Source organism: Sander lucioperca, chromosome 9 (assembly GCF_008315115.2).
Source record: "Sander lucioperca isolate FBNREF2018 chromosome 9, SLUC_FBN_1.2, whole genome shotgun sequence".
NCBI classification, from domain to species: Eukaryota; Metazoa; Chordata; class Actinopteri; order Perciformes; family Percidae; genus Sander; species Sander lucioperca.
The window spans coordinates 38,470,395-38,495,861 of record NC_050181.1 but is presented as its reverse complement, the minus strand read 5'-3'; the positions used below and the strand labels follow the sequence as shown (position 1 = coordinate 38,495,861).

General features: G+C 41.1%; 1 protein-coding gene across 7 annotated transcripts in view; it reads left to right on the top strand.

Annotated features, from left to right (window-relative positions):
* The window catches only part of kcnab1b (potassium voltage-gated channel, shaker-related subfamily, beta member 1 b), a 39,671-nt gene that overhangs the window by 12,555 nt on the left and 1,649 nt on the right, over positions 1-25,467 (top strand). For all 7 annotated transcript variants that reach the window (XM_031281355.2, XM_036005773.1, XM_036005771.1 and 4 more), the window contains 8 exons: positions 8,330-8,373; positions 10,809-10,846; positions 11,538-11,617; positions 12,068-12,112; positions 13,552-13,596; positions 16,041-16,084; positions 19,543-19,629; positions 25,365-25,450. In XM_031281355.2, coding sequence (XP_031137215.1) covers positions 8,330-8,373; positions 10,809-10,846; positions 11,538-11,617; positions 12,068-12,112; positions 13,552-13,596; positions 16,041-16,084; positions 19,543-19,629; positions 25,365-25,450 — 469 coding nt within the window. The remainder of the gene's footprint in view (positions 1-8,329; positions 8,374-10,808; positions 10,847-11,537; positions 11,618-12,067; positions 12,113-13,551; positions 13,597-16,040; positions 16,085-19,542; positions 19,630-25,364; positions 25,451-25,467) is intronic.

Sequence of the window (25,467 nt, the reverse complement as noted above, 5' to 3'; positions counted from 1 at the left end):
ACATCATTCAGGTCATATTCCGTTCTGCTGTGATGTATGGTTCTAATAATATGAGCCAGGGTGTTGCACAACAGGAGCCTTGTAGCGTGGAGCTCCATTCTGCCTAATGTCCAAACAAGCCCCCAAGGATAAGATTTGCCCCAAACAGCCCAGATGTTTTGCATAGATTTAGCATTTTAATTAAAGGTCACAACTAAAATGGTTGTCTGTGACCATAATGGTTGTATAATAGTGTTGCTTTACAAATGCAATTTTGACCTTTTCTCCTTAAGTGGCCTCCATAAACCTAATGTAATCAAAATATTATTGAAGTGATAAAGCTGAAAGAAAACACGGCGGCGTGTCTATAACTGTAGCACTGGTCCTCATGTCAGTTCGCATGTCGAAGTGTCCTTGGGCAAAATAATGAACCCCAAAATGCTGAGAAGGCTGTGCCATCGGTGTGCAAATGATTAGATTAGATCCTGATGAGCAGATTGGCACCTTGCATGGCAGCCTCTGCCATGTGTGTGTGAATAGGGTGAATGTGTCATGTAGTATAACGTGCTTAGAGTGTCGGAAGTGAATTGAATTGTGAATTGTATTGAAAGGATAGCCCCTTGGGATGTAGCATCTCATTTTTGAGGGGGTCCTTTAAACACAGATACTGTATATACAGACAGAACAGCTTAACACAAGTCCATTTACCATTTACCAATTGAATATAATGACGTGTAAATTACGAAACCATGCTTGGTGGCTTGGCTGAAAAAGGTAAAACATCAAATAATCAGATAAACATTACCCGTCAAATGTCACTGAAAACAGAAACTGACCTTACAGAAATGCTGCGAGGTTTAACAAAAATCTAGTTTGCATCAGAACTTCAGGCTTGGCAAGATATGTCTCGATATTTAACATTTATTTTTTATTATTGTTATCATACCGAGGGCTTCTATAATATCATAATTGCTTTGTAGTATAACAAAGCAACTACTACGTCTGATTTCCTCCAGAATCATGTCTAAGATCCATGACAATGCAGTTGAAAATGACTTGACTTCTTCATTTCGACGCATGCCAGTGAACAGAAACTAAACCTAAATAAATACTGTCACATACTTTCTACTAGTACTGTATGAAGGTTTTCCAGTTATCGTGACATGATTTTTATTCTCCACATTGCAACGCTCTGAATCAACCACTTCAGATCTGCCCACATGTTTTTCAATACGGGATCAACCCACAGGCCACTAGCTTCAATCATGTGTCTCTGCCGAAAATACAGTTTTTCTGTGTGAGATTCTCTACTCATTGGTTTGGGAAAACACATGTCAAATGACTGTTTTGAATAGCCTTTTAATACCTACCAAAATAAAATAGTGTATGCATAAGAGAGTCTGTGTATACTGAATAAAAAATTAAGAAAAAAAAAAAAAAAACCTGAAACAATGTCGACTTTGGCCCTGTGGAAAAACAAAGCACAAAGTCATGTTCAGACTCTGGCTCTGTATTGCGCACGCACACACACACACACACACACACACACACACACACACACACACACACACACACACACACACACACACACACACACACACACTATACAAACATGCGCATTGTGCAGAGCCCTCTAGGGAGCCAGCTGTCATTTCCTATTTCCCATTCTGTGTCATATAGAATGCCTCATTTGGAGAGGGCGTGTGATCTGCTTAGACCTGGGGCTTGGACTTACAACTCTGCAAGTCTCAGTCTGTTACTAGTGGCTCTTGGTTTCTGTCTCTCTTTTTAACACTCTTTTTTCCTGCTCTTCTTCATCCCTTTCCCTTCTTCTGTCATTGGTAAAGATTCAGCCATTTAAGCTTCATCAGTGATATTTTTCCCTTGCAAGTCTGCAAATCTATTCTTTTCCCCCCTCAAAGTGCTTGATTTCACTTCCCTACTTTCTTCCCGACCACACAGACCCTGGCTTTGATATTTTTGGAATATGACCAGCCTTTCTACCCTGCACTGAATTATTTTGATTACAACAGTATGGTTGCCATCAGAAGAGCGGTGGGAACTGAGGAGGTGGGCGTTGTCTAATCCCTCCGCCCATCAAGGTTGGCTTGTGTGGGTTTGCTTAGTCTACATTAATCCCCAGCGAGTGAGGAGTTTTATCTGTTTACTCAAAACCTTGACAAAAGTGTTAGCTGACAAATATTGATGTGAGCAATCCAGTATCAGGAAATAAATCATAAGAAATGCCCGGGTGTGACTTGAAAACCATATAAGTGCTTTCCAGGCGGGGGAAAAAAATCTATGAAAAATCCTCCCACAATAAGAGTTCATTCCTCCAAAGATTTACACAATAAATGCAGCCAGATGTTCATTAAATTTCAACTGAGGATCCACTAAGAATAGCATGGGCTACATACAGTAGCAGCTCACAGGATCTTCATAAGCGGTGACAGGTTTGTGTGAGGGGGTGTTTTCAAATGACTCATTTGTCATTTTACTTCAAGGCTTTCTTTTGGGCACCATCCAAGCATGAGGGACCGAGCCACACTAACTGGCTTGAAAAATTGTTTATGTGCAGGTTTGTAGAGACAAGTTGTCCTTTCCTTTCCTTAGTTGTGTGTGTGTGTGTGTGTGTGTGTGTGTGTGTGTGTGTGTGTGTGTGTGTGTGTGTGTGTGTTTACCATTTACGATACAATATATAAAGAACTTGTGCCTCTGTATCCTAACTACCCTATTTGTCTCTCCCACATGCTCACAAGCACCCATTTTCTCCTAAACACAGTTATTAATTTTCTTTCCTGTGTTGTACATGCCATACTGTAATCCCCTGAATCATTAGCTTCTTTAGCGGCGTACCTCTGCTGGCACCCCCTTTCCAGACCTGAACAGATCTTTTAATGTGTTATTAGCCATCTGTGTGGTTAATAATCAGGTATGGCCGATGCTGCTGCTTCACTGGAGACAAGAATACAGCAGTGAGGCGGATTTTCCGCCAGCTGAGCGTCAGCTCTGTTCTTCTCCTATCATTAAGGCATCCTGTATGCATTTACAGCATCTCACAAACACTGCAAATATAGCTTATGGAGGATCTCCAAAAACAAAGTTAGCAATTGTCCAAGGACAGCCAGCTATATTTGGAAATGGAACATTCTTGCAAGCTTGTTTTTTTTTGTGGAGATAGTATGCATCAAGGTGCCACTGTAAACATCAATTAAGACCCAAGGCAAATGTATGTACAATTTACAATGATTCCAGGCTTTAAGCATGCAGATGCTTTACCCAGAGTGACTTGCAATGAATGCAGCAGTGAATATTCCTCATCATCAACGCGGTTTGTCCTCAATAACCTCCCGGCTGAACACACACATAGATTCAGTCAGTCTCACACTTCTAACCTACAGTACTGCCCTTCCCCCACACTTTCATGGATCAGAACCCCCCACACTATAATACATCAGAGAGGAAGAGGATACAATATTCAAACTCCTCCACCATATCAGAGACCAGAGACCAGAACACATCCCACGATTTGTGACTGCAGAGAGATCTGTCTCCTGTCATTCTGTCATCAGTGCCTTAATTACACAAGACATCAAAGAATCCATAGATGTATCACATCAAGTCATTATATTAAAACACTTCCCTTTATATGTGTTCCTCCTTTATCTCGGCAGCTCAGCTGAACTACTGACACGATGACTGATGCTTCCCCATGTTGAACGCCTAATTGAATTGGCTGAGGGCTGGGATTAGTCTGCCTTCAGCTCGATGGGCACAGGCCATGAGTTGTCAGGCACGAGAAAACCACTGCTGGCATTTCTTACAGCTTCATTCCTCAGTGTCTGAGGATTGTGCCTCAAGTTTACAGCTAGCTGAAAGACAAAAAAAGTTAACTTGTATCTTGCTAACATTGCATGAGCTACTAGCTTATGTAATAAGTTAGCTAAGGTTTAGCTGAGGCATCATGGCCCTACAGACTAATGTACTGTACTTAATGGAGACACTCCAGGTGAACAGCCAACACAGTCTCACGGCAGTTCGTGAAAATGTCACGTCATTTTTAATCTATTGATTTGTGTACATGGACACGTTTATCTCGTTTTTTTTGTGATGGTCAGCACGTTTTTTAAACTAATGTATTTCAATGGGTCATTCGGCCGTGAAATGAACACGATCGCCGAAAATTCCGTGACGTAGGTGTGACGGTTGGGTTTAGTAAAAGAAGAATGGGACAGTTGGGTTTAGGAAACGTGACATCTCTGGGGTGAAAGTCCTGTGTTGTTTGACCCATCCACCACCCCAACCAGCCTCCCTACGTGGATTTTCGGCCTTTTGTACTGCTCACTACCGTAGTCGCTCTAAATACATTAGTTTAAAAAACGTGCTGACCATCATGAAAAAAACGAGAGAAACGTGTCTGTGTACACGAATCAATAGATTAAATTACGTGACCATTTCACGACCTGCCGTGAGACTGGGTTGGAACAGCTACAGTAAAATCTGTGTCCAATAACGTCATTACAATTGCCATATGTATATGCAAATTAGGCGTTAACTAATTAAAATGCGCTAATATGCATACATAAGACAAGGCCCTGCAGGTGAATAGGATAAACAAAATAACTAAAACACATCACCACAGAACTTCCCCAGTTAATGAGTTAAGAGTCTTTTCCCCTTAAATGTTAGGTTTAAATATGTAGATTACTTTAGAAGCAATCTACAGATACAGCCTTAAACAAATACCATCTAAATGTGTATTTTGGAGATTTTATTTCCATTAGAGTAAAAAAAGACATGGAAGCAAAATAGATCAAAATCTCTAAATTGACCAAAACATGAAAAAAGTGTCCTGCATTAAACAGTAACTTCATCATTTTGATCGTAGGCTCCTCATTTAATAATAACAGTGTTTCTTCATTATTGGTGCAGTATTTTTTCTTGAAAAATTGACAAAATTGCAGCAACAGCCTTTTTCAGTTTAGTGTGAAGATTTTTCAAAAAGATTTTTTGTAGTGTTATTTATTCCAATATTCCCAAAAGATGTCCCTCTCCTTGATGCAGTCACTTATTCTAAAGATATACTTGAAACTAGTAGCATAAAAAACATGCACATTGTGGCAGAGTTTCCTTTGCTGTTTGTTACGGTGGCCGACAGGGGCAAACGCCCTGCAACTTAAGAAAACACACGCAAATAGACAAAACACAAGCAAATTAAGAAAACAACTTAATTAATTTGACAACACGTGCAGCATTCAGCAAACGCGCTGCAAATGCACACAACACAACCAAATACATAAACGCACTGCAAATAAAAAACAATACAAAAAGAAAAGCACGCAAACGTTTAACGTTGACGTTTGTTTAAGCCATATTACATGAGAGGGTTTAATTTCGAGGTCCAAAAGGCGCATTACTGAAGTAGGCTATAGGCCTCCTCAAGTGTAATATTGTGATTATACAACAACGGTTACCAACAAAATAAGTGATCAATCTGTATTCATACTGTGGAGCAATTCGCTCTTGAAATACAAAAAACAGACAGGATTTATAGTCCCTCCCTGTTTAGTAAACCAGCCAATTTACCGTCAAACTGAATAAATCCCGCCCGCACATATAAACACAAAACTGCTTTGCTAACTCCAACATGTTATAAGTAAGACATCTGCTGAAAAAGTTATTGTATTCATTAGCATGATTGGCGTACTGTTTAGTTCACAAACATCCAACACACCAAAGCACAAAGACATAGCGGACCAGACGCAAGCTTTTATTTTGAAAAGCCGAAGCTCGGGGACAGCACCAGCCGGGAGGGCATGAGACGGGAGCATATACTGTATATTATTAATATATTATGTTATTAATAATAATAATAATATGAATTTAATATACAGTCTATGGAGTTCTCCAGGCTGCAGCCATACCCGACTCTAATAAAAAGGCAGAGCGCTCTCTCCCCGTGGGGTCGAAAATCAAGCTGTTCCACTTAGCTGCTCCCCTTAGGGGTCTGGAGAACTTCCGTTGTGTAATCTGGATGCAGCGTTTTTTTGTTGCATTTGTTTTCTGGGTTTGTGTGCTTTTCTTTTTGCATCGTTTCATATTTGCAGCGCATTTACGTATTTGGTTGTGTTGTGTGTGGTTGCACTGCGTTTATGTATTTGGTTGTGTTGTGTGCATTTGCAGCGCGTTTGCTGAATGCTGCACATGTGTTGTCAAATTAATGAAGTTGTTTTCTTAATTTGCTTGTGTTTTGTCTATTTGCGTGTGTTTTCTTAAGTTGTAGGGCGTTTGCCCCTGTCGGCCACCGTAGTTTGTGATTAATCTGGTGAATACTAAAAAGTCTCTGTGTGAACTGATTATTTGGTTGAGTATTTATTAAATCTATTTTGAGGTAAATAAGAAAAATTAGTAAGGTAGTCAGAGTTGTGTTAATATATTTAACGTTTTGTTTAAATTTAAAATAAATAATTATTTATTAACTATTAGGCCTTTTTTTTCCTTGAGCCCCTGCCGCCCAAAATGTCTGTGCACTAGAGTGCGGATTGGGCTGCATTTTTCTGTCTGAGCCCAGCCCGCGTCTGACCGAGCAGTAACCAAACCCGACCCGAGCCCGACAGGCATTAAGATATTTATGTCCGAGCCCGACCTGAGCCCCAGTTAAAATCTCATTTTCTTCTCATACTAATGACACATGTACGTTTGTTTGTGTGGAAAGCCCGCTTTTATTAAGCAACTGTAGGAAGGCATTCGGAAATGTCAACAGATGAGCACATTAGCGCACACGGGGCAACAAGCGCACATTAACACAGGTGCGCAGTACCTACATAATATGTTTTAAATTTAAAATGTTCAATGCCTTATCGCGCTGATGTGACTGAGCCTGACCCGAACCCGAACATCATTTCTAAATATCTGTCCGAACCCAGCCCGGCCCGTCGGGTACCGTCAGGTCCCGTCAGGTCCCGTCAGGTCCCGTCGTGTCCCATCGGGCTCCGGTCGGGTATCCATCCTCTACTGTGCACGTCCATGCCTCAGACCCTAATTGGAGGTTGCTTCTGTGTCAAGAAGTACGTATTTGAACATACTCTCCTCCCAAGTTGAAGAGTGTTGCGTGTGATATCAGTGGCTCTGCGTGTGCATGTGGCCTTGATGGTTCTGTCAAACGAATGTGTCTCAATTTCACAGCGTTTTGCTTCAAATCGTTTCCTCTATCAGATGGCTGCCCTCGCAGGGCTGTGCATCACCTTGACGCAGTTTTCTTTTTCCTACAGTCCACACACATCACTGTGGGAGCACACCTGTGGTGTCTGGAGGGAGAACAATCTGCTCTTACAGTTATCACTGGTGTTAAGTCATTAAACACTTGCACCACATGAGTTCCCCTCTCAGTTGGACATGATGTGGCACAGATTGAAAAACTAGATGTGAAGTGGAGCGCTGAGACTCTGAGTCGAGGGTGGCAGGAACTCTTTAGTTTCTCTTCCATCGCGTTACTGTAATGAGAGCCAAAAGTGCTGTATTACATTGCCGTAGATCAGCTGGATGTAAATTAACTGTATATCAGAAGGTGTACCATTGCACAGTGAATAGGCAGAGGGATAGCAGGGGTAGAAAGAGTGTGCATGTGAGGAGCTAGCTTGAGAAAAGCTGATATGATACAACCACAGTGCTTGAAAGCGAGCATGGTTGTCTGCATTTTGTGGGTAAGACAATAGCTGTAAAAAGCCTTAGGACTGAAATGCTCCGTGCTGCAGAAGGATGTCGAAGGCTCCGGGATAAAAGAAGAAGCAATTGAGTGAGGGATGAGGCGGGGGAGAAACAAAGGGCAACATTTGATAAACAGCAATTGGATTTTTTGGTTATGAGTAGAATATATTTTTCAAGTTCTTTAGAGGGCCATCCTTTTTTTCCAGAAAAGGTGGGATCCATATTGATGGAATAAATTAACTGTCCTCCCCCCTGTAATATCTCAATTCTGATTCATGTTGATATGTGATACAGTGTGATCATGTGATACAGGTGACCCTCACATTCTCCTCTTGATCAAACATGACAAGCTACCTAGATTGTTATTATTACAGTAAACCCTGCATACTGCAGTTACAATTGATTGATGAATTGATTTATTTTTTTGCCTAAGCTCCACAATAGCAAAATTGCTGTTGCTGCTCTCAAGTTATCATATGGAAACGATATCGATTTTTTTGGGCTTTGTTTAGGCAGAAAATCTTTGTGTGCCCGAAACAAAGTACAGCAACACAGTAATTGTGATCACATTTGACTGATGTCAACTGATCTTGAGCCTAAACAACGCTGTTTAAAAAAAATCATAGTCTGTTTTTCTTCATAGGAACCTGGGGAAATCTGGGTTGCGTGTCTCCTGTCTGGGGCTCGGTGAGTACATTTAATTTGCATTAGAGGCAAATGTCTACTAATTTCATTTGCAAACTCAACTCATCTGTGTGTGTGTGTGTGTGTGTGTGTGTGTGTGTGTGTGGAGAGAATTTTGAGCCAGTAAAAGAGCCAAGCAGAAGGGGGTACTGTTTTAAATTTCATTATATTATTTCACCCTATTTTGAACCTCATGCATTGTTCATACTTATGGAGAGTCATCAGAGACAACACAACTGTTTGCAGAGTGTTAATATTTTTCCTGTTAATATTTAATCAATTGCACTGGTTTCAACAAACAAGTTGCTTAATTGCCACACATATCCAATGCACACCAGAGGGTAAATACTCTCATTCATCTTGATATGACTGATTTATTTAATAGATCTCTCTCGTGTGTGTGTGTGTGTGTGTGTGTGTGTGTGTGTGTGTGTGTGTGTGTGTGTGTGTGTGTGTGGGCTTGTTTAACTCTATTTGTGGGGTCCAAAAACCAGGAGCCCAGTATACTTGTGGGGTCCCGACAACTTTCTGGGGCCAAAATGCTGGACCCCACAAGGTTAAAGGGCTGTTTGAGGGTTAAGACTTGGGTTTAGAATTAGGGTTAGAATTAGGTTATGGTTAGGGTGAGGGTAAGGGTTAAGGTTAAGCATTTAGTTGTGATGGTTAAGGTTAGGGTAAGTGGCTAGGGAATGCATTATGTCAATGACAGGTCCCCACAAAGATAGTGAAACAAACCGGTGTGTGTGTGTGTGTGTGTGTGTGTGTGTGTGTGTGTGTGTGTGTTGGTTAGATCTTTATATGTGTGTATACTGTGTTGCAGCGTGTGTGTGCCAAGTCGCTTGATGTCTCTGAGGATAAAATAACTTGAAAAAGCAAAGGAATGATGCAGTGCTGCCCAGGCCCAGCAGATACTGAACGATGAAAAAATCTGTGAATAAGTTAGTAAATCATGCCTGTAGTGATTTATTTTAAAGATTTAGCGCCATCACATTCAGCAGCAGGAAGGAATAGTAAAGAGGTAACGATCCTTGAACTTAAAGGAATATGTTTTAAGCCTCAATATTTGCATGCCTCGGCCATGTGGCAGTGCCCTTGAGCAACCTCACAGTGATGACGAGACTCCGGGCTAATTGTCACTGTTTTTATACCTCTGCATTTGTACGGATTACACAAACTCACCATGGCATGGTAATTGGTGAGGTTTAGAGGTTCTGGTAGATTTTGTAACCTACAGCTACCGGATTCCCTGTTTCCAATCTTTATGCTAAGCTAAGATAATCGGCTGCTGGTCGTAGCTTCATATCAAAGCTTCCCTCTATGGCTCCAACGCAAGGAGCTCGGAGCAGCAGAGGTGTTTCGCATCATCTGGAGGAGCTGCTCTGAGCTCCGTGCACTGGCGCCTCGAAGGGAAGCCAAACATCGTTCATCTAAACACACTGCTCACACAAACATGACACAGAGCTGATTTAAAATCAGCAATGTATCCCTTTAAGTATGTTGACAGTGTTCAGCCTATGCTGTTGGAGGAAGAACAGAGGCATAATTGCTTCTTTTTAGAGAAAGTATAATAATACAGTACATCATTGCAGTCTATGCATGTGCGTGTATATGCACAGTCATGTGTATTCACTTGTGTGTGGCAACTGTAAGAGGACCTGTTACATGGCCTTAGACTAAATCTGAACCCTGAGTAAGGGAGTTTACTGATATTACTTATCAAGCCTCTTTTAGCTTTTGGCAAAAGACAGGTGTTGACTGTCTGTCTGCACGCAGCAACCCGTTTTAGACCAGAAGGAAAGAATGAGAAAAAGAAAGGTTACGGGCAGGATAAAGAAGCATACAACAGACTTCCCTTAATGAAGGGTATCTCTGAAGTTGAGCTTTTAAAATGATGAGAGGAAAACGAGGAAGTAAAGAATAATACATAAATATGAATCCAAGTAACTGTCAGAGCTGGAGGACAAACGATAATTTGTCTACTCAAAATGCAGTGATACCTCCCCACCTCTTTTCTCTGTAGAATGGAACAAGAAAACAGAATTTCACTTAAAACTGTTTCCATGTCTGTCTGCACCAAACTGTGGAAAGAATGAGGAAATTGAAGCAAACACAAGCATAATGTACGCACATGCAATAATTCCCTCAAAGGAACAAACACCTAAAGCTGCTACACTTTGTTTCACATAAAAATTCTGCACATAGTAGCTTTCTCATAAGAAACTCATACGGCATGTTTTCTTTCAATCTGAAACACTCAACCCTGACATTTGGCTGTGATGGCTTTAGGGCGGGGGTGTTTTGTCATGTGTCCATGCCAAAATATCAAAGTAATAATTAATGCACCACTAAAACGTTTGTGAGCTTATTTTTTAATGCAAAAGGTCTTGCACGTTTTTTTGTTTGGTCCAAAACTTTGACATTGATGTTTCCTTCCACAGGCACATGGGTAACATTTGGAGGTCAGATCTCTGATGAGGTAAGCTACGTGTCCAATTTCATCGCAGCTCATGAGCAGATGTTGGCTTTCATTATTTTAGACCCTGCAAATACAACTGGTGAGCACTTGTTGCAGTTTACAACCCCCAATTTGGGAGCAATTTAGTGGATGTTAAATAGTGTGAGTAGACCACAGTAATCATTCTAGTAATAATTAAGTGTTAAGTCCCTGTTGGTTCTACCAAGGCCAAGTTGTAAGGTCTTATTCCTCCCTGTCACAAGTTTTGAAGCAGAAGACCTCTTCCAGTGCCTTTATCCGGCCTTGAAGGGGGGAAGCCATTGAATTGGAGACAGCTCATCACTGCATGTTTTCCACTGGGACTAAGAGACACAAACAAACTCACCAAAACAAAACCTAGTACAGAAAGAGAAAGCCTTGACAATCCTGACAAAATTAGGCTCCCCATGTATGGCTCTGAATAAACTGCAGGCACAAGAACTAGGTCAAAATAGTCTGGGAAATATATTGAGCAGTAAACAACTTTAATCAACAAGCAGCCATTACAGTTTTCTTGATGAGGTATATCTCAATGGAAAAGAGATTTACCCTCCTTGAGCTTCTTCAGGAAAATTTTCCAGCCAATCCTTTTTTAAGTGTAATTTTGGGTAGGTAATATTTATAGTCGTCTGTTGCACCACACTGGAGGGGAAACCTTTCTTTTCTGTGTCAGGTGGCAGAGCAGCTGATGACTATCGCCTATGAGAGTGGGGTCAACCTGTTCGACACGGCTGAAGTTTACTCCGGGGGGAAGTGAGTGATGTCTCAGACTTTTTATCTATCTCACATAGCCACAGAGCGATTTTCTGGCCTTGTCAGCCTTTTTCCCCATAGGACCATAAATTATTCACCTGCAGTCCCAAAACGAAAGGTAGATTTACATAATCTTATTCTGTCAAATATCACTGGAGGCTCCTCATTATTTTCACAGCTCAATCTAACTTTATAGGCCTGGACATTTGTCTCGCTGAATAATGCGGGACAATCTGTAGATGTATGGGGCTGAATAGTAATTTCAAGGTTGCTGGTGAAAATCAGGCATACAATACAGGCGCTTATTCTTTATCTTGTACTCCTGCTGATTTTTAATCAGGTATTCAAGCTGCAGTTGGTGGCAGATAACAGTCACGCTTACATGCTCATAAAAAAATGGCAGCCTGAGATATAATCTCATCATCCCCTTGTGTATTTTTTTCTTTAAAGAGCAGAGATAATCCTCGGAAACATCATCAAGAAAAAGTGCTGGAGGTAAAGTACAGTCTCTAAATATTCTAAATGTGTACCATGAATAGGTTTTAGATTGTGCATGTGCGTATCCACTACACGGCCAAAAGTAGGCCTATGGGACAGGCCAAAAAAAAAAAGCACCTATATGTTAGCATCTTTTTTTTTTTTTTTTTTTTTTTTAAATGCATGCAGTCTTCTGAGGCTGAAGGGATTTGCTACTATTCAGCTACACGAGCATTAGTGAGGGTTAGGGTTATGTTATGTGATGTTGGGTGGTAAAGCCTGGCTCAGTGTTGATGTTCCAATTTATTCCACAGAAACGCAAAAAAAACATGGTGGCACTGTAATGTTGGAAGAGCAAAGGGCCTTAAGGAAACTGTTGCCACAAAGGTGGAAGTATGCTATTGTCTAGCACAGTTGTCCCCATCATTTTTGGCTCATAATTTAAAATGAAGCAATCTCTGTGAAGCTGTACTTAGACAATGCTAACATGTTAATGCTTAACAGATATAACGTTTACCACGTTAGCATGCTAACATATGCTAATTAGCAAGTGGTGGACAAATCGACAGACCCACATTTCCATCTACTGTATATAGCCATGCCGCTAGCATGGATGAAAATGAACTTGACTTTGTGTAACAGAAATATGTTTTCTTTCTCATCCCTTCAATTATCTTGTGAACCCTCAGATTTATGTTAGGATCCCTTGGGGGGGTCCTGACCCCAGGTTCGGGAACCACTGGTGTCAAATATCATTGTATGCTACAGCATTAAAATTTCCTTTTATTGAAATGAAGGGCTCAACAATTTTGGCCACATGTTGGCTGTGTGCAATATGCTTGTGCTTAACATGTTCGTGTATGTCTGCATTGTACATTGTGAATTGAGAAGGTGGAAAGTGGAAAGTGCAGAATATGTATCCATGTCATCTTTCTTGGCAGTTTGTAAATGCTAATTCACTGAAATCTCCTACCTAAATATAACCAAGTAAAAGCATAAAATGTACTCATGCCTGTGGCTCACAGTTGAATAGCAAGCAGCTGCTGGTGAGTGTGAGCTTGTATCTGCACCACAGAAAAGATCAGTTTCATACATCTATACTGCATGCACAGCCACATTGCAGTGGTAAGACTCAGTTGTGTGTATCTCTGCCTGCCCTCACGTCAACTCTGGCTCTGTTTTAAATTATTAATCGTTCAAGCATGGGGGATTTTATAGTGAGGGAGTTATCTCGTTTTCTTCGTTTCTTCATACTAGATAAGTTACACATTTGATGAAGGAGTGCTGCCCATCTGCCATTTCACGCTGCAGGATAGAAAGTCACTGGAGAACCCTTGCATGTCCATGCACACATGCAGACATGGACATACTGACACACAGGCATCTTTTTGAGAACAGCTTTAAAGTCTTTTTTATGGCCTTTTGATGTGTGTGTGTGTGTGTCTGTCTTCCCTCAGGAGATCCAGCCTGGTGATCACCACAAAGCTCTACTGGGGAGGAAAGTAAGTGTGTGTGTGTGTGTGTGTGTGTGTGTGTGTGTGTGTGTGTGTGTGTGTGTAGTCCTGTTTAACTATATTCGTGGGGTCCAAAAACCGGGAGTCCAGTATACTTGTGGGGTCCGGACAGCTTTGTGGGGCCAAAATGCTTTAAAGGGCTGTTTGAGGGTTAAGACTTAGTTTTAGGATTAGGGTTAGAATTAGGTTATGGTTAGGGTTAGGGTAAGGGTTAAGGTTAGGCATTTAGTTGTGATGGTTAAGGTTAGGGTAAGGAGCTAAGGAATGCATTATGTCAATGACGGGTCCCCACAAAGATAGTGAAACGCACTGTGTGTGTGTGTGTGTGTGTGTGTGTGTGTGTGTGTGTGTGTGAGGTGTCCAGCATGTGTGTTTTCCTCCTCAGATGTTTGGACTAACAACAGGCTGCACGTTAAAACATTAGCCACAGAGCGTGACGTGGCATCGACCATTTTGGAAAATTTACAGAAGCACAGACATAGACGACACTCTAGAAAAATGAGTGACACACACATGCATTTCAACATGGCCATGTTCTCACCCCCTCTTGCTTCCCTTCAAACCCTTCTTCAGCTTTCTTGCCAAACTCCCAAGAATCGTATCTGCTTCTTCTTTCATGCTGAAGTATTCTGCTCTCAATCTGCATTAGTCACATTCCATCTGTTTCTAAAAGTCTTCAGGCTCGCACTGAAGGAAGTAGACGCTCCACAAGTAAATCCACATTCTTGTTCTAGTTTTCTTTTTAAGTATCATATGTAGATCAGTAGAGTATGGCCCAGGTGTGATTGTGAAAAATTAATTTAAGCTCATCCTCTCAGACTATCATCACGGTACCAAATCAATCTCCACTACAGATAGATTTCGAGAACAGCTACTTAACCCCTCGCTGAGTGAGCTGTGAGACTGTGCCTGAGAGGCCTGTCAAGCATCACACCACCCAAACACACAGTAGATATTTGCACACTTAATTCCCTATTGCACTTCCCTACCCTTTTGCACAAAATGTAAGAAGACATGATGACATGGAGGAGGGGCAGCATGTTTTAGTGTTTGTACTTGTTATAACCTAACTGGAACACCACAGGAAGGATGGAGGCAGAAAGAGAAAGTGTGAAATGAAGGATGAAGACAAATAGCAGGCAACTGAGCAAAGAGAAAAACACTGGAGCAGAAAGAAAAAAAAGGAAGTTAAGTGGAACAGGAAAATGCAGGCATGGGGAAAATCTGAAAGTAACTTAGTGAACACAGGTGGGGGCCGTGGGGCATCTGACAAATCACTGAAGCACAGTTTTGGAGATTTCTAGGTGTTTTGGTTTAACGGCCCACAACGTCTTTGTTTTGGTTGACTCACTACTCTTATGAGCGTAATTTTTAGACGAAACCGGCAGCTGTTTTTTTTTTTAGAAAAACTGCTTTGATAAACCCACTGTAAACTACATGCTCAGCGCTACATGTCAGACAGACAAAGTTAGCGACTAGCAAGTGAACATAGTGGAGCTTTTGGCAGCTACTGAGTCAGATATTTCCCTCAGGAGTTAGTGGACACCAAAACAGATATAAAAGGAAAAATGAACAATCAACTTACATTTGTTCGGCAGCCAGAAACACGACTCCAAACCAAATGCTAATGTGGCTCCGTAGGTGTAGGCAATTGTTTGTTAACTCGTTCGCCATAACAACTTACAGTATTTAAAATGTTAGTTTTTGTGTTTGTTGCACTGCAAAGTAGCCCCAAATCAATAGTGTACTTAAAGTAAAATAGGCTACCTGCATTCAAAACTGTACTTTAATAAAGGCACAGAAGTATTAGCTACACAGTGTACAGAAGCATCAAAAATCCTGAATGGCTCCTTTAGAGTGCTATAAATGACTGACCTGAAAGAGGCATGTTTATGTTGTAGATTGGAGGTGCTAGATCAAACTACTATACTATCACCTACTATACAAGGAATAATATATGTTTTAGGTAGCTTAGTTAAATGTTCAGTAATGTGTTATCTGAATTTCGCATCATGGCATGTAAAAATGACTAGTAACTATAGATAGTCAGATGTAGTGAAGTTAAAAGCCTAATATTTCTCTCTATGTGTTGAAAATTGAATCAATTACAAGTAATCAAGTACCTGTACATAAAATACAGCAGCCTACTTGAGTAAATGTACTTTGTTATGTTCCTGCTAACTGGGAGGCCATTGGCTAAATCACTGGCCATCAGGATAGACGGTGACAACAAGCCTTGTGTTTGCTCGCTGCACAGACCCACTGCACAGTTTGTTCTATAGCTGCGGGTACACTGTGGATCGAGTGGGTGTATTTCTCTTCAGTGATTTGTTTGTTATGCAGGCTCTTGTTTGGCATGTTTAATGATCTGCTCCAATTCAAGAGAGCTGTTTGTACGTGCATACATGTGTCTCCTTTCTCTCCTGTTGCAGAGCAGAGACAGAGAGAGGGCTCAACAGAAAGCACATCATTGAAGGTAACAAGTTGATTTCCTCTCCGCTGCTTTGTCCTTCACATCACCCCATCACTCGGAGCCCCGCTGCACTCCTGTAATCTCCCTCTTTTATCTCTTTTTTTCCCTGTCTGTGTGTTTCTCTCTGCTCTTTGATTTTTATCAGCAGGTGCACCCAGTAAATTTGAAAGTTGTATTAGTCTTGGATACATCAAACCTCGACAGATGTTTTGTCTTTTCAGTTGTAACACATTTACAGGTGTCTTTTTGAGGAAACTGTTGTATCATAGTTAGCATCCTCTCCTCTCCTCTCCTCTCTAATGACCTACCTCTCTCATCCCATTGGCTTGCTCCACCTTACTTCCCTAACAACTTGCCATCCAGTCCACAGCGCAATGCACCTTCTGCAGTGACTCAGCTCTCTCCCACGTTATTAACATTCACCGCAGCCTCTGCACATTTCCCCCCAAACAATGGCATTGGGATATACTTAGGAAAGTCTGCCAGTCCAGATGATAGGTAGCATCCATGAGAGAAAGCTGCAGTGTCCCCGTCACTACTGAAGTGGTACAGTACATATCACCACAGGTCAGTCAATGAATCATTTGATTGTTTGAGTGACATTTACTAGGAACGATGGGCTGGCAAAGTTAACGATCAATAGCAGAGATCAGCATTGATGAACTTTGAGGTGCAAGGAAATGTCAGTTACCCCCTAAAAGTTACCCTTTTCCTCACAGGACGAAGACATTCCTTGACAATTTCATCGTTATAAGGAGACTTTCGTAGAACACATAATTAAATGCATTATTCATCGCAGATGCAAGTAGAATAGCTTTGTTGTTCAACATCTTTTCTCAGTTCCAAAAATAGACTTCCTTCATAGCCAGTAAACCCCAGCTAACAAGACAGCAGAAACTGCTCGCGACGGCAGGGCAGGCTTGGATTAGGATCCATGTAATGGGTGTTTCTGGGGAGTGCAGATGACAGAGGAAGGAATAAGTGGTTGGAACAGCAGTGGGGTAAGCGTATATCTCAGCTGGGATTAGCAGGCAATGATGAAGCCTCTGGCATTAATCTGCCATGCACCCTCACACATACTCGAGACGGCAATCGAGTGTATTTTGACTTGTCTATCTATTACTCTGCTGTCCTCCTTTGTGACAGTCTCCTGTGTTCGCTTTTCATCTTTCATCTGGTCTTCTCTGTGTGTGTGAAATGGGGACTGATCTGCTCACAGCACTTTTTTGCCATCTCTTATCCTCTCCTTGATGTACAGTGATTCACTTGCAACAAATACTGAAAGCTGAGCCAGAGAGAAAGAAATGAGCGCAACAATTTTTTCTGATCTCTCGTCTTTTTTATCATCCTCTTTATCATCCTCAACTCTAGCTTTGAGTTGTCTGGTTCCTCCACCACCTATCAAAACAGCATTCATTTATGTAACAAGGATCAACGGTTGCACAGATTCAGGGCTTTTTCCACATTGATCTACTTACCTTGATCTACTGAGATAGTGGTATGAACTCAGCTTGACACTGATTAACCTTTTAAAATTATTTTGAATCAAATATAATGCACTGAAAAATATGGTATTGTAGCTGTGCATAAGGGACAACTAAGTATTTTTTATAGTAACATTACCAGAAGATCTAAAGAATATTAATCAGTTATCAATCTATTGTTTCAATAATAAGAAACGTGTAAGGTCCACATTTTGTATTGAATTCCATATTTGAACAAGTAAAAGGCCAACATTGCATTCACTTTGAGTCACTTCTTGTATGTGTAAGTAGGTCAACCACATTTACTATTTCACAAAAGAGTCCAATTGTTTAAAGCGAGACATATGTAACTTTTGCTGAAAATTGGCCACTGTGGCTAAATTGTGGCAGTTATGACATAGAGCTAAATGCAAAACTACTACTACAGCTGTACAGGACGAGCAAGGGGCCAAGAATCATAAAGACAGCACACTAACTCAATAATGTCCAATACCTAGCTAACATTAGCCACCATAAGCTACTGGTCATACCAGACCAAGTAAGGCTGTAGCAGTAAAACCACTGAGCGCGTTGAACTGAGAAACAATTCCTTTTATTGCTTAAGAATAAGAGGCAGAATGTGTTATGTCTTCTCTCAAAAGTTACCTAGTCGTGCTTTAATTAAAACAGAAAGAGACCAAACTTTATATGTGTCAAATTTCAACTGTTTGCATTTTGAATTCATGGTACTGAAATGTGCTGCTGTGTCACAACACAAAAAACATTTTAACATGCCATACTGTAGCAGGAAACGTACAGGTGTAGCTAAACTCCCAAGCAATGGCTGAATTCCAAGGAGTTGTTCATATCGTAATAATCATCATCATAATCATAATCATATTGTAGATCGGCATGTGCAATTGATGGATAATTGTATCTGTTGTATTTTTGTTTTGCTGTGATTTTATACTGCAGACACTGTGATGTCCAAGGCAAATTCACCACTGGGAGAATAAAGTCTATCTTATCTTAGTATTCAAAACACAGATATTTTTCTTCTTCATAAACGAGCACTCAGTCAATCATCATCATTCACTCAGACATAAAATGAAATAGTCAGAAACAGCATTATTTGCCACTTCATGGGGCATTAGATTAGCACTCTGCATTAGTTCTAGGGTGTGGGCTGCAGCTGCTGCCTGGGAGCCTCTGCCAAGCGCCACACAGCACCAAACAAATGCACCTTACTCCCCACGAGAGTATCCCTCTCCAACACTTCCACCAATGTATCTACGAGAGAGAGGCTGTTATTCTGAAAGACAACATGTGGCAAAAATGACATTCACAAGGAGATATTACCCATATTACAATGGCAAGAGCATCTCCAGTGTTCTTATGTTCTCCAGAAAGAGGCTGGCAAGCTGAGGCTCATCAAACAACTGTGCCTGAAACAAGGAATACACCACCAGTTTAAGGAACACATTTTTACTACAGTTTTTTAATTTAATATTTGGAAAAAATAGTATTTGAGGTGAAAAAGACTTCATTTCTATTGCATACAATTCCATATTTAGTTGTTTGGCAAATGGGACTTGTAGTCCCAAAACCATGACTCCTACTAGGTAAACCAGACAGAATATGACAACTCCGATTCACGTGCGAGCTGGATCAAAAGATGTGCCAGGTCAGATGCAGCTGGCGGGCCTTGAGTCACATGTGGTCAACTGTCACTTTGTCATTTTTATGAACATGTTGACTTTCAGTCCCCCAGGATCTAACTCACCTTATGTGTTCTTTTACCTGATGCCATTGTTTAAATGAAAAAAAAATCGAGCACTCTTGAATACATGGAGCTGGACACCATCACAAATATTTAAGTTAAAACGGCTAGAATCAATATTGGTTTGCTCAATGCTCATGATTCTCAATGCTCATGGCTGTTTTGTTTTTTTTGTTGTTGATCAACATCTTCTCTCCTCTCCTCTCCTCTCACTTCAGGTTTAAGGGGCTCCCTCCAGAGGATGCAACTTGAGTATGTGGATGTGGTTTTTGCCAACCGGCCAGACAGCAACACTCCCATGGAGGGTGAGTGATGGCTGACCAGACCCGAGGATTTGCTAGGGACAAATCAAATAAGAACAATGTTGTTCTGTAACGTGAGAAGGTGATAAATACTGACTGCTGCCCTCGCTGGACTAGTGACCTTGACCAAAGGGGTTTGTCTTTGAGGTTGAGTGTGTGTGTGTGTGTGTGTGTGTGTGTGTGTGTGTGTGTGTGTGTGTGTGTGTCTCCCTCTGACATGCACACATATTTAAAGTAATCTGACAATCTTGCCTCCTCTCTCATCCTCTATTTTAGTCAACCACTCTCCCTCTCTTTCTCTTTCCGTCTCTGTGGGATCACTAGTTTCCACAGGGTCTCTGAGCTACGCCCGCTCCCAGCCCTCCCGGTTCTTCAGAAGCAGGATTATCTGGCCCCCCAGGGGGTAGCTGGTGTATTTTTGGGCTGGTCTCACTAGATACAAGCCCTACTGTGCGCTCCATTCCTTCAACACTCTACTGCCTTTCCCACACATCTACTTTATGTGACCATTTATTTCTTTTACACACGTCCAGTTTCTTCCTTAATTACTTCTACTTTGTGAGGTGGCCATCATAGATACTTGGGCCACTCTTTTATCCAATCCTAGTCTTGCATTGCCAGACCTATCTCCACAGTGCTGTGAAGTAAGGTCTGGCTCTATCACACATACATTCCAGGATAGGAGAAAAAACGCTCTGGCTTGTTTGCATTTCTTTAAACCAATCTTGTCTTGGGCGGCGCTAAGCTCCGGACACAGCGACGGTGGCTCTGCAAAATTAGTCTCGGGAAGGAACTTGTTTTGGTGGAACATTTGCACCCTGCAAAAGAAAACACCACATAGAATATTAAATGAAGTTAACTGTTTACATAATACAGTAATGTGAGCTATTTAAATTAACTAGATACATGGTTAAATGTAATTTGCTCTTATCAATGTATCTCTGTGTGTACTTTGTCCATAGCAATCTCACCAATCGGTCCTAAAACGTCCCAGTTAGAGAGTAAATGTTAGAGAGTAAATGTTAGAGAGTAAATGTTAGAGAGTAATTGCTGTAAACATATTCTTTGTAAATCTTTACAATCATTACCCAAAAGAACCAAGCAGGCCTGCCTTGTTGCACGATACAAATTTTCTTCAAAACTTGCCTTTTTCAGCGTGGCGCTTGCTAGCTCAAAGGTTGTTATTGTTTCCCGAATTGAACAGAGTGATGTGAGGCAGTTATCCTGGAACTGTACTGTTAATCCAGACTAATCCAATCCTAACCCTCGTCCCAGGTAGTATTTGGCTGAGGATGGAGTACCACTGGGCTCACTGGAATATTTTCCAGTCTTTCCCCTTTGCCCCCCCTCCATGCTTCCTCCCCTGTGAACCAGCAGACTGTGGGAGGCCAATCTGTCATACTTATCGTTCCCGGGGCCTTGCTGTCACTGGTAGAACAGGTGACTGGAAGGCAGATCCTGCGGCCTGCTCCGTCAAACCTTCTAGTAACCTGTCTCTGCAGATATACTCTGCAGAAGTCAATTCACCATTGACAACGGATGTAGAGAAGTCTAATCTGATTGATAGATTGATTGATCAAAACTGCACAAAGAGGGTGCTTGGATAGCTCAGTTGGTAGAGTGGGCACCCATATATAGAGGTTTACTCCTCGACGCAGCCAGCCCGGGTTTGACTCCGACCTGCGGCCCTTTGCTGCATGTCAATCCCCCTCTCTCTCCCCTTTCATGTCTTCAGCTGTCCTATAAAATAAAGGCCTAAAATGCCCACAAAAAAAATCTTTAAAAAAACTGCATAGAAACCGACACAGACTAAATATATAAATATCTATCTTTATATAAATATAAAGATAGATAGGATGTTTTGCTTTCAGCAACTCTGCAACACAGTCGCTCCATTAATCAGTGTAAAACATTGTGCACGTTTTAATCATCCTTAATTACAGCAAAGCAAGGTCACAGCCATAAATCACTGCATAGAGGGTCAGTCACTTTTAACAACTTGAGAGAGAGTGGGACTGCATGTACAGACCCACACAAAACTGAGACTAAGAAGTGCAATGCTAACATGCAAAAATGTGGGATTCCTACATCTCTGTGGGCATTTGCAGTTCATTGGACTCATTTACTTGTCTAAGATATTGATAAACACACCCACGTGTTCCAGAAACTTAAAACAGTATTAAAAGAATTGCAGTTCACAAAAAAAGAATGTAGCTCCAAATGTTGTATTAAAATTGAAATATTAAATGTATATGTGCATGTATTTGTGTAGAAATTGTGTAAGGTATTTTGTTCTTGTGACTTTAACTGCTCATGACTTTGTGTTAGACAACGTGTCCCCCCCTGGGGACAGAAAAAAGTGATGTCATGGCTGCAGAGTCTCCCTTTGTTACCATCACCCTACTTGTTCTTGACTTGCTTTGTCTTTTGGCTTGTATCCAGGACCAACTTGTCTAACAAATATCCAACTTCCTTCTCCCTTTTATGGTTTTGAGTCCACTTTCATTTCCTCTACTGCTCTTTACTGTTGCAGCTGGCACTTATAATAGTGATGAGACTATAAAAGTTTTCCCCCGAGGGGTTAAAGACCTAGCTGGAATTTCATCTCAAACGTTGTCAAATAATGCAGTCCATAAAGCACTTATATTATAGCATATATGATGAGAATGTGCCTCAAGGAGCATCTGTGCCATTGTCATCTCACTCTTACCTCCGCCAAGGGTGTCATGTTTTCAGTGCAGTTTGTCTGTCTATCTGTCTGTCTGTCTGTCTGTCTGTCTGTCTGTCTGTCAGACAGCAAGATTACAGAAAAACAAAGTGTGTAGCATGGGCCAATGGAACCTTACATTGCAAGATAGGGCATGTCTTGGCAGAGGTTTGCGCTCTCCGAGTGCCCTTCTAGTTTTAATAGGCATACCATAGCCTGCAGAGTAAACTGTCCAAATCTCAGCACAATGTTGCTATCCAGTCAATCAGCATAATTTTTTATTTGACAGAGCAATGTGCTGCAAATTGAATCCATTCAATCAACTGAATATGAAAACCCCCCCGGACAGAGTGAATAAAGAATAGGACACACAGGCATCAATACATTGACTTTATAACAATCCCTTTCAGCCAAGAGCAAATTTCCTTCAAGTGCCAGGATATCAGCTCTCTCCTCGAAGGTTCAGCAATAAAGAGCGGCATGCAGGATGGTCCCACCCACTCAGTGCCTCATTACTTATCTTCCTTTCGGCCGCACATTCAAAACCTTCTTTCCCACGATCATAAAACTGATAACTGGGCTTCATCAGCCATTTAAAAAATTCTCCAGTGGTGTGACATATTGATCACCGCCCTCTGTGTATGCATGAGGAGGATAAACATTAGCTACAAAATAAGTACCACCTCCCAATAAAGCAACTCTCACATAGACATCTAAACATCCACAAAGCTTCCTGTCCAGACAAATATGGATATCACTGTGTGTGTTGCTGAATGCTTTCTTCAACACTGCCGCACTGTGATACCTGCTGGCTGAAGTTGACCAAATTTTGGCGACTCAGTGGAGTGTTACTGCTGTCAGAGGTCTCAAGGACGACTTGATATTGGCAGTCACACAAAAACAAAGATGGCAAACATTTAGTAATTAGTTCCAAACAATATTCTCTATACAGTAAATGACAATTCTTTCAGAATTAAATTACTAAACAACATGGCTATGTTTTATTATCTTCAGGCAAGCATGATACTCTCATGTGTGTGCCAATATATTGTTAATTAAAGGAATAGTTATAAATATGCGTATGCACGTTATTGCCAAGAGTTAGTCAAATATATGCATACCTCTCTCATGTCTGTAGGTAAATATGAAACTACGGTTAGCTTAGCTTAGTTTAGTATAGGCCTAAAGACTTAAACTTGGCTAGCCGAGCTCTATCTAAAGGTTTGTTCAATCTGCAGCTATACAAATTGAAGAGTCAAAAATGTTGGGTTAGACAGAGCCAGGCTTGCTGTTCCTCTGTTTCCAGCCTTTGTGCTAAACAAGCTAACTGGCTGCTGGTTATACCTATGTGTTTACTATACAGATATGAAAATGGTAGTGATCTTCTCATCTACTGTATAATTGTTAACCAATTTCATACATTCAAGAGCATATTAACACAGTACATGCTGTTCATGTGCCCACAACTTCACCCACATCATCCTCCTTGAAAACCCGCAGTGGGCTTATGTGAGTGGAGTGCTGATGATGTACACTGCATAGCTCACCTGAGCACTTTGCTCAGTGTGGCATCTGGTGATGTTGGAGTTGATGAGTCACTGGGCCTCGTAACAAGACTGGCCAGTAGGTAAGCACGGATTTTGCCGTAGATCAAGTTGTCAAGTTGTCACTGAGGTGGATTATTCATATAGTGTACTCACAAACTCGTATGAACTGTATGGGCCTCCGAGGTTCCTACTTGGTTCACAGTTTCTCCCTCTGTCCTTACATCCTTCGAAATCCCTCCCTCCCTTACGGAGCAGATGCACTGTTATTCCTCTACCCTCCCACCTGCTTCACCCACCCACACACACACACACACACACACACACACACACACACATATACACACACACACACACACACACACACACACACACACACACACACACACACACACTTGCTCTCTGGCTCTCACTGAGCTACATTTTGGTCCAGAGAGAGAACTACTGATGAAAAGGAATCGCTCTTTTTTAATCACACACTGCTGTGGTCTCATCTCTTCACCCTCATTTTAAGTCTCTCCGCTTCATATTTGCTCTGAGATATGATGACCTGAGTCTAATTTTAGGTATACTCATGCTGTGATCTGAAATGGCATTGTCTGTTACTGTTATATGAAAAAACATTGTTTAATGTGCTGCTGCCTTTCTTGGCCAGGACACTCTGATAAAGGAGATTTTCGTAATCTTAATGAGGCTTTTCCTGCAATACGTTTTACATAAATAAAATAAATTCAAAATTTACATTGCAGTTATTTAGCAGATGTTTCATGAATGCATTCAAAGTGCAATTACAGACTAAAGAAAGAAATTATAGACTAAAGTAATCACATAAAATACTTTATTGCCTTCTTGCTGTTTTCCTCAGTAATTAGAGAGTTTGTGCACAGTAAACAACAAACGCACATTCAAAATAATATTTCTCCTCCTGTGTGAGATGTCCTTGGTTAAAAACCCCTTTGAGAGAGAACTTCACAGTAGCTTTTCTTAAATATAATTTTGCTTATCCACTATTCCACCCACCATTACTTCCTTGCTGCATCCAAGTGGCAAGGCCACTGTGGCTGATTTCAACCCCTACAGCTGTATCTATAGTTTGTCCAACTGCACAAGCAACACTCTTCCAAGGTTGGCTGAGTCTTTTCATTTAACCCCTGCAGTGTTTGGCCACAGTAAGTCGTATAATCCCCGGCAAAGAATATGTGCTTCTGAGTTTAAAAGGACCCGAGCCTTTCTCACAAAGAGGCTGAATAATTTTCAAGCCTTTTATGAGAATTGTGTTGAAAAATACCAAATTAATCTAATTCTCCTGGTTTTCTTGTTAGTATATAATGTGAAAATAATGTAAGTTAAGATGTTGCAAATCAACCTTAAGTAGAGTTTTTAAAATGGTCTTCCCTGCATGGGTTATATAAAAGTTGCAATTATGGCGCCATCCACTGTTTGGGTAGTGACAATGAACATCTATCTTTTGTGTTTTGTTTTTACAGAGATAGTGAGAGCAATGACACATGTGATCAACCAGGGGATGTCTATGTATTGGGGGACATCCAGGTGGTCTGCCATGGAGATCATGGTGAGTTGTTGTGCATC